This window comes from Syngnathus floridae, chromosome 5, assembly GCF_059516105.1.
Source record: "Syngnathus floridae isolate MCC-2025c chromosome 5, RoL_Sflo_1.0, whole genome shotgun sequence".
NCBI lineage: Eukaryota > Metazoa > Chordata > Actinopteri > Syngnathiformes > Syngnathidae > Syngnathus > Syngnathus floridae.
In genome coordinates this window covers 13,484,668-13,494,707 of record NC_142417.1, presented here as the reverse complement: position 1 = coordinate 13,494,707, position 10,040 = coordinate 13,484,668, and the positions used below count along the sequence as shown (strand labels likewise).

The 10,040-nt window shown below is 42.3% G+C and overlaps 1 protein-coding gene across 6 annotated transcripts in view; it reads right to left on the bottom strand.

The window, feature by feature from the left end:
* Window positions 1-150: 150 nt before the first annotated feature.
* tet3 (tet methylcytosine dioxygenase 3) overlaps window positions 151-10,040 on the bottom strand; it is a 41,157-nt gene continuing 31,267 nt past the window's right edge. For 5 of the 6 annotated variants that reach the window (XM_088375816.1, XM_088375821.1, XM_088375822.1 and 2 more), the window contains 7 exons: window positions 9,173-9,266; window positions 8,797-9,005; window positions 7,187-7,337; window positions 7,009-7,098; window positions 6,450-6,587; window positions 6,005-6,359; window positions 151-5,887 (listed from right to left, as the gene is read on the bottom strand). In XM_088375816.1, the coding sequence (XP_088231942.1) occupies window positions 4,125-5,887; window positions 6,005-6,359; window positions 6,450-6,587; window positions 7,009-7,098; window positions 7,187-7,337; window positions 8,797-9,005; window positions 9,173-9,266 (2,800 nt within the window). In that variant the 3' untranslated portion in view covers window positions 151-4,124. The remainder of the gene's footprint in view (window positions 5,888-6,004; window positions 6,360-6,449; window positions 6,588-7,008; window positions 7,099-7,186; window positions 7,338-8,796; window positions 9,006-9,172; window positions 9,267-10,040) is intronic. The other variant, XM_088375818.1, reaches the window with a different exon arrangement.

The following is a 10,040-nucleotide window of genomic DNA, read 5'->3' as shown; positions in this document are numbered from 1 at the left end:
CCCCTTAAAGAAAGATACAGTGCAGTTCTGCGCCACTGCAAACAGGAATATTAATCAACGAGGTCAGACAAATATAATAAAATTGTAATCATCAACTGACTCAAATCAAGCTTTAAACAGGGAATAAAGATGCTGGACAAAAGGTCTCACTTCAATTTTTTTTTTTTATTTATAGCGCAACATAAAACAATATTGTGGTACTTTACCAAATACACTATTTATTCACATAATACACCATACACAGCTACAAAGAGAGAACAAAACCACTTTTTACATACTGCATCCTTAAGATGGAAAATAAAACAAGAACAATCAAAAAACTTGAAAAAGGAATGTAGCTGCCAGTTATGCGCGTAGATTTTTTTTGAAATTTGTATTACTGTTCTCTGATGCTTTTCACTATTTTTGAGTTTCATTAAATTAGGTGTTTAATGGACTTGTAAAAGTAGGCCATGCACAGTGTGATGCAAACGTCTAACTATGTGCGTGTGTCCACAAAAGACGAAATACACAAACAAGTTTAATTAAGTAGATAGAGGAGGCAGTACACAGTTTCTATTCCTTTTGTTCAAACATCTCAGCACTCTTCACAGGAACATTCACAATAACATCCTAAAAGGGGTCATTTTCATGTGATGTACCAAACATAAAATCCAAATAAGATTTTCCACATAATACAAGCTGAATTATTGTCTAAGAATAAAGGAGTTCAAGTACAGTACTGTATGAAATGAATAATACAAGTAGAGTGCCCCGCTACTATAAAACACTGCCTATCATTTCCTATATCACTTGTCCTAATCAGAATTGAGGGTACAAAAGGTTGTGCAGCATTTCAAATCCTCAGCACCATTCAAGTTTGAGATTCCGAAAACCCTTCAACCATTATTCTTGACATTTTCAGGGGGTGAGAATAGTTTGAGCGAACTAAGTAATAGCTTGCACAGTGAATTATCAATTGTGTGTTGTAGCACCGACTCTCAGAGCCTAACCAAAATTCTAATGTATTTCAAAATGTTCATTGTATGCAAGTATGTGATGAGGGCTATTAATAGTGGTTGAAAAACAACATTGGTGATTCCGTAAAAAAAAAAAAAAAAAAGTAAACTAAATCACTGACAAGGTGTATACTGAACAGGGAATTATTAATAGAAAACAAAGTTTATCACAAAGGCAGACAGCATATTTGAGAACTACTCTATATTAGGTAATAACAGATTGGATTAAAAAAGCAGTGAACACACCCCACAACCTATGGTTCAAATTGCATCTGCAGACACCAGCGTGTTTCCTAAAGCCCCTCTTCTGGATATGGTTATTTGCTTATAGGTTGAAAACACTTGCAATCCCTCCACCAGTCATTTATAATCGCGCTTTAATGTTAAGACAAAACCTGGTAGTAAAAACACAAAAACAAAACAGCCCCAGTGACATTTCGGGAAACACACCTGACCTATCAGGAACTCCAAAACTCGTTAATCAAGGCGTGGTCCCATTTTCTAGTTTAAACTTTAGTTTGGATTCTTTAGTGACAATAATAATAACAGAATGCTTGCATACAAGTCAGCTTTAACAGTAGGGGAGTTTTGTTACTATTGGGGGGAAAACATTTTTGAATTTTCATGGCAAGCAAAGTGACTTGAGACACTTGTGCAGGTTTGGGGTTTACATTTAAAAGCGTACGACTCTCCAGTTTTGCAATCTAAATTGGACATTTTAACTGCGCAAGTAACAATTCTTTAACCGGTTACAGGCTGACTTAGGATACAGTTACAGTACTTGTGAGAGTAGAACAAAGAGTTACTAGGCATACATGTACACACAAAACACAGGGAACAAGTGTACTGTTGTCAAAATACCCCCCTACACTTTCAGGATCCAAACACTATCCTCACCCATTAAATAGTTTTACCTAAATATTTTACTATTTACATTTGTATTTCTCTTCAGAAAATAAAAAACAAAACAAAACCTACCCTTCAAGTTGTCAATAATCGTCTTTCTTTTGTCATTAAAATCAAGTTTAAAAGTGCTTTTATAAATCTGTTCTTCTCTATGTACAATTTGTATTAGCTATATAAACTTGAAAAAAAAAGACAATCATTATTATCACCATTAATAAATAAAAGTAAACAAAAAAAAAAGGGTAAAGTGATTGTGGGGATCTTGAACACACAAAGCGTACATGCATGATTCTCTGCCCTCAGTAGCAAGTTGTGATTGTGACCAGTGTCTCTACAGCACGAGGTAGAGAGCAGATGGAAAGTGTCGTGACCCCAAAGACGGCACAGCGACCGGGAGCCAGCCTGCATGAAGTCATTTGACTTTTTTGTGACAAAACCTCATGTCCACATTTGAAAGCATGGTTAATGGGGATGAACTACGCAATTTAAGAGACGCCATCCATGTGTCTCACTCTTTGGCTCTTTTACACAAACACACATGCAAAGTGAGAGTTGATAGACTCGATGCATGAGGTACCAACTCCCAGACGCCCCGCCGCCGGAAACCAACAACTAATGAGATCGAGGAGCCTGCAGAAAGACCCGTCGTATTCTGCTAGAAGATGACAGCACCATGCAGACAAGAGGTCGGGCCTTCACAGTAAATCAAGTGTTGTAGGTGAGCACCAAAGTGTATGTATGGAGCACCCAAAAGTACTCTTATCACTCCTTATGTTGGAACCCAAGTTTTCTCCAGAATCGTTTCACATTTGAGCTTTAATAGGACAAAGATCATCACGGCCTTTTGTGAACCTGTCAGAGGTCAGGGAACCCTCCACCGGCCTGGCCGTGGAAGGTTCATGCAGCAAGGGAAGGCTATACCGGCTTCTGAATGGAACTCAGTCCAAGTGCTAGCAAGTCTCTGAACATGTGGCTTTGAAAAAGCAGTCAAGTCTGCCCTCTAGAGTTTACACCTCAAAGTGTTCACTCTTTGCTGGGGAAGTTGACCATGTAATAATTACAGACCTGGGATCAAGTGGACTGAGCAAATAAGGTAAGCACAAAAAAGCACACTCGTTGTTGTAGTAGATGAGAATATTTTCCCTCACATACTACATGACCTCAATTTCTGTTAGAGCACCGAAGTACAGCATCGAGTACCACAAAAAGGAGTGGAATGAAAGTCCATCAGAGCTGGAAGTTGAGCACCGGTCTAAAGCTGCTGGGGTGTAGAATAGGAAGAGGAGGAGCACGTTAAGGAATAACAAGAGAAGCTCGTCCTAAAAATTAAGATGCACCTACTCTCGTTTCCAATGTGTTCAAACAACCCAACGTGAGAGGGATGTTTTCTGGGATGGAGGAGGAAACCAGAGAACCAGGACAAAAAAAAAAAAAATTCTAATTCCAACCACCCCCCCTCAGTTTAAATGAAAATTAAGAAAATGTTTGTTTTTGTCATGCTGGCAGAATTCTGTCAACAGTGTAAATAAAACCATAAAGGGCATTCCTGTGAAGTGTCAGTGCCAGTCTTAAACACTTTTTTGTCACAATTTTTACATGGTTGATGTGAAACCAAATTTTTCATGAAAATTTTAGCAAACCTCTCCTCTAACTCGTACCAGCGAGCGATAATCTCTTGTCAGGCCGATAACGGCTCCTCCTTTCAACACAGCTGGAAGATTGACAAAGAGAGAAAAGGTTTTCCAAACATGGACCAAAAAAAAAGTCTGACATATTCAGACTGGCATCAAAATAGACTGAACAAAAAACAATCACGTCATTAATAATAACATTATTGAAAACAACCATGATGAAAAAAGAACAATTCTTCATCATAATACCTGTAATAACAACATTAACAGTAACAATTGCAACCATAATAATATAGATAATAATAGCAATATCTAGAATCATTAAAATTCTATAAACAAGAAAAAACAATGGAGTTCCTCTCCAGGGAAGGGAGAGGAAGAGCACCACAGGTAGCGCGTGTTGAAAGGCCACACGCTGCCTGACATGAGGTAAAAAACAACAATAAACGTGTCCCCACTTGTGAGTGTGGACTGCAGAGGGAGAAGATGGAGAGATGGCAGACTGTGTGACATGCGAGAGACATTCATCTTGCTCATCCCGCTACCTGGTACCACCACTGCTATCGTTCCGTTTCGTTGGTGGCTGACGTCACACAAAGTGGCTGTATGGCCCAGTGGGCTGTGTGAAGGCATAGGGAGACACGTCAACCAATGAGGTGGTGTGGAGAGTGGGAGCTAGCCGTGTTACTGGCCCCTCCCTCTTGTCTTTCGATTGTCCAACACCTACCGTGGCCCCTGCCGCCATGGACCCCCATTTGCGTTTCTTGCTGAGCGCCTTAACTTCCTCCTGGGAGAGGCCCAGCCGAGCTGCTTCCTGCTGCCTCTGGCGCGCCTCCTCTGCCAACATCTTCATTTTGGCCTCCCACAGTGCCAGGCCGTGCATGGGCTGCTGGAGGTTTTTGTGCTGATAGAAAACCAGAGAGATGCGAGAGGGGTGGGAGCGATCTGGCTTTTTGAGAGGAGTGGTAGCATGTAGTTCCCGACGAGCGCATTCGATAAGTATGGACCCGTGGGCCGGTGCCACGGCGACGCCTCCGATGTTGGGATCGAGGAAATTGTGCTCACTGTCAGACCACACCTCGTTGTCTTCTTTCTCACGGCCCTTGAAGCTCTGGCCATCACTCTCGGCTCGACTGTGGTCCCAGCAAGCCTGATCGGACTGTTGCAATGCATCGGGGAAGAGGCGCCCCTCAGGGGTGGGGGATGGTGTACTGCCTGCCACTGAGCCTCCACAAGATTTCCAGGCTTTCTCTTGAACCCCGAGGGGGGTGGAACAGCGACTTTCACCGGTTTTGGACCACATCTTGTCTGGGTAGGCGCCGGCAGGATTGCTGTGCTTCAAACCAGGGCTGTATGTTCCATGTCCCATAGCCCAAGAGGTTGGCTCGGGACTTGGGGCAGGGCTGGCCCACTGCCTGGGAGTGGCAGGCTGCGGTGTATGCGAGGGGGATTGAGAATTGCCAATATGTGGAAGTAAGAACGGGTGAGGGAGACCTGGCTGTGGTGTCCCTGGGTGAGGGGTGCTCAGGCGTGGGGTGGTTGGACGCGGAGATCCCTGGTGTATGTTACCCAGGACGCCTAAATGAGGGGAGGAGGAGGGAGGTACATGAGAAACTGGTGAAGCAGCAGTGCGGGAACTGGAACCAGGGAAGGCTGTCCACGGTTGGGGGTAAGGAGACGCTTGCTGCTGGTGGATCATCGGCTTCTCTTCATGAGCAAAGGAATTTTCTGGCCGTTGTTTTGTATTGTGATGATCCCAGTTCATGGGAGGAACATTCCCATCAAACCTGTTGCCTGGCCAGGTAGTCGAAGGTTGGGGGGTGTCACAGGGTGAAGCTGTGTCCTCACAGACTGGCATATCCATTGGCTCCTGCTTGATGACTGGAGTGCCTCTGTTGGAGGCCTCGGAGGAGACAGAAGAAGGACGTGACTGGTTGGAGACTGAAGACTGGCTATTAACTTGGTCGGGTTGCTCTAAATGGCCAGGATAAGAATGGGCCAGTCTCGCTTGAAGGCTGCGACTATCAGGCTTTTTGTCTCCCTGGAAAGTCATCCTCCCTGCGTTGGACAAAGAACCATTTCGACCCTCATAGGTTCTCATCTTGGGTCCAAAAAGTGCATTGGAGGGGTAGTTATAGAAGCCGTAGTGTGATGCTGGCAGATTGTGGTTATAGCCATTCACTGGGTCTCCTGCTGAGGGCTGGCCAGTTGTGGGGAGGCCTCCCCTTGCATAGTAGGCAGGATGTGGGCACATGGTCTTGATTGCATCTGCTGCTTGCAAAGCGTGTCCATCCATTGATCCATTTAAAGGCTCCTTTTTAATGTTGGGCAAAACCTCCTGTTTTATAATTGCTGGAAGTGAACAAAAAAAAGAGAGAGAAGCATATTTGAACCTGTTGCAAAAAATGAACCCGAAACAACTGCATTAATCGCAATTTGATTCATTCAAGTGAAGTGGACAAGACCAACCTTTATTTCCTGGGTGTTGAGGAGACTCACTGAACAATACTTCACTTTTAGCCACTGTCTTCTCTGGGGTTTCTGCTGCCTTCTGCTGCAGTTTACTCTTCTTCTTTTCTGATGCAGCTTTCTTGGCATCTAGGCGGCGCTGACGGCACGACTTGGCTGGTTCGGGCAACTTGCGTACTTCTCGGCGGAAAGCCTGAAGCACCTGAATGGCTCCCGTCTTCATCTTGAGTTCCTGGCCCTCCTCGCTGCCAAATTCATCAGTGGTGGAGATTTTGTAGAGAGGCAAGACATGGAGCTGTTCATCTGGAGGGATCTCCCCCACCATGCGGTTGTCCTCCTTGGTCAAAGTGCACACCTAGAAGCCAGTTAAGAAAGAAAGTTGCCATGCTAGATAGCACCTGTAATGTTGGTTCACGAACCCGTCCCACAATATTAAAAATCATACCACTGTGCAACCATTGTATAGGTTGTGCTGGTCCTTATGGGCATGGGCACAGAAGTCCAGGCAAGCAGTGACTCCAGCAAATGGCCTGCCTGCCTTCAAGCCAAGCCTGCAGTCTGAAGCCTTCGCCTCTGATTGACACTGGCAGAGAGAGCAGAGATTACTTATTGTTGTATTTGTTGTTAGAAATCCATCAAGATGAAGAGAGTCTGATGAAGCATTTCAACATATTTATTGTCAGCCGGCTTGTGTTAGGTGGAGGTGGGAGTAGAAATGCATTGCATTTTGCCTTTTGAGTGTCAAAAAGTGAACACTATTAGCTTTGTAAAAGATGAATACATTTCAAACTCATGTTATTGTTGACAGTAACTGGTCCTAAAAGGCTTTATGAATCAGTCAGTTCCATTTTTATGGCTTCTTTTTGACTAGAGCAGACGTGTACAAGATTTCTTTCCAAATTGTCTTAACAGTTAACATTTAAGGAATGCAACAGGTAAGGTCGTGACATACTATTCCTGTTTGTCATCTTAGTATTCCAACGCATATTGATATGTCAACCAACCTGGTTGCTGTAGGCTTGAGGAGCCAGCCTCTTGTACAATGGAGCCACCTCAGTGGCCAGATTCTGGAATTGATCCCTGAGTTTGTTCTCCTGATAAGAAAACACGAAGACACGGAAACAGCAGGTGTGCATTACACACTGACAAGTCTTTCAAGTCAGACATAAGATGTTCATGTACCTCTTCAGGGTGGTCTCCTTGTAGCCGGAACTTGCGCGGTACTTTGCTTCGGGCGTATTTACAGCCATTGAAGTACATGCTCCAAGAGCAGCCGAAGGAAAAGGAAGCACCGCAGGTGTCAGGATCCTTGCCTTGGCATGCACAGGTACGACTGCAGGGGGAGACAGTTAACGCATCTTCATGTCACGTCATGTCAACATATTTCTATATACTAAGATGAAGATAGTTGACAGAGAATGAACATGAAGCGGTATTCCCGTATCACTAGTATTATTGTGTTTTGTTTTTAGTACACTTACTTTTTGTAAAATCTTTGACAAATAACCCCCCCAAAATGGGCCCTTTTTGTGAACTGAGGAATGCTACAATGATATTTTTGAGTCCAGACTACCTTTTAAGGTCATCACTTGAGTTCAGTCATATGGTACAATCTTGCTCAGTCATAACATATTGTATATTGGAATGATAATTTGTTTTTTTCCCCAAAAAAATATCTCTTGACACATCCAACAACTGAGAATTTTAAAGTTCAGATTCAGATTAATTTATTAATGAACACACAAGTTGGTGGAATTTGTACAGTGTGTCAATTGGAAGGGAGGGTGTGACCAGTGATTTTAGATGATTTGTCTTTTACACGTTGTAGTTTTTTGCGTGAATGGGAGTCCAAATTTTCATACCAGACTGTTATGGATGAGCTGAGTATGCTTCTAATAATAGTGTAAAATTGAAGCAGGATGTTGTGCCTGACTGAATCTTGGAAAAAATGGCTTTTTTGTAGATTTGGTTCGAATGCATTTACATTTAAAAAGAAAAACTGAACCGGTTACTGTGTATGTAAAGTGGACCCATAATCTGCATTGTTGTTGTTGTTTTTTGTTTGTTTTCCCAATTCATTAAACATAACAGACATAAAATCTAATGTTGCAAAGCTGACATATGTAGCTTGCCTAACTTTGATTGTTTTGCAGTACGAGTTGAAGTCACAGTACATATTGTATATTTTGTGTTCCTTTCTTTGCATTGCAAACCTTAAAGATGGACATTCTCTTTTTCTCAATTGGATCAAAAATATATTGGGTGCTCCCTCCAGAATACATCTTGTACTAATAATGCTTCATGACGAAGCCTCTACACTTTGCATTATAATATGATGGCGGGTTGCCAGTTTTCACACAAGAAATACCTATCTTTCAAAAGCAAAACACATGATACACTCTGTTGAAAATGCAGATTTTCAACATAAGTGAAACAACTTATTGCAAGTCTTAGTCAACTTAAGTTTTTCATACATTTTAGCCAAGGAAGCCAGTGGCATCCACGCATTACAACAAATTACAATCAAACGGACAATTTAAAACAGACAGCAATAAATTAAGCCCCACCTCAGCTATTTATAGTTTTGTTATGTGTCAAAATGGCTATAAAAGGCCACTAAAACAAGACAGTTAGTGCAAGCCAAAGCCTCTTGAACAGTGCTGCATGTTGCATGTACAAATTGTCTCCAAGTTACACTTAAAAATTTCGGACGACGGCGCATAAACCAACATGGCTTTCTGCACTGCAAACTAATTGTACCTTTGTCAAATCGATCCGCCCCATCTACTTACTCATCATTGAGGCCGCAGCGTCTACTGGTGGGGTTTCCAAATTTGGTGAGCGTGTCGCTGATCTCGCGGTACAATGTGTCAGCCATAGACCGTGGGACACCTTCCCAGGCCATGATGAGGATGATGATGACTGCATTTGCACAATAGTGGCCCGCACGATGGCGCACCAGACACAGCAGCTTTTCTTTCTCACTCCCACGACGAATCACCTGATGACATTCAAAGTTGATCATTTATAAAAACTCAAATTAAGCTCTGTACATACTGTTAATACAACCCAGGCTGCTCCATTTTTCAATTCAAAACAATATCATGAGGGAAAGTAGTTTGGAAACACCTCATCACAATGCGTCCAACAGGTTGTGAAGCGACTTACCCATTTGGCAATTGGGCAACCTCTTGAGCTTTTCCCCTCTCTACCGGTGTACACCACTTTCTCTATCCGGACGGCCTCTCCTTTTTCACCATACCTGTGAAAGACAAGAGTAACATACATTTCTATTATGAATCTACTTCAAAACACTATTTTTGAAAGACTGTCTTCTCTGACTCGCAGATGGCTTGGACAGTTAAACTGATATTGAACTGTGTAGTATACAAAGTGGGAGTAATAGTCATTCCAACCCGAACCCAAACTACAACTTTTCCCCTTCAGCATGGGGCAGAAAATCAACCAGCGCATCTACAAAGGCATCCCGACGCATTTACATGAGAAAATGTGAGTGTTGTAACAGGGCAACTCGTCTGCTCAAATGACCAATACAACAGCAAGCTCTCCAGAGGACGTGTAAATGGGTTTTGAAATAGCTTTTCTGACATCAGTCAACAACTTAGTTCAATATAAAATAATAGTTTATAGTTGAAATAAACGGATACATACATTTTAAAACGGTATAAATTCAGAATTACTTTTTCCTTTCCCAGCAAACATGCAGCAGTTATTAACAATTTATTGGGTTCACAACACTGTGATCGAAACAAAATGAATTATGGGTGAACCCGAAAGCGAGACAACAAAAAGAGGGTTTCGTGAATGCACACTCATAAAATCTGGTCATATACTTCTTACCAAGTAGAACACAATGGAACAATGTCAGAGCAATCTAAACATCAAGAGTAAGTAACAACATTCACAAAAATTCAACTCTTTCACTGTCACAAGCATTCATCTGTGAAAAATATTTTTAAAAAGTTTTAAAAAGTGAAATGACACTTGGCCTGGTGATTCAGGAAATCATGCTAGG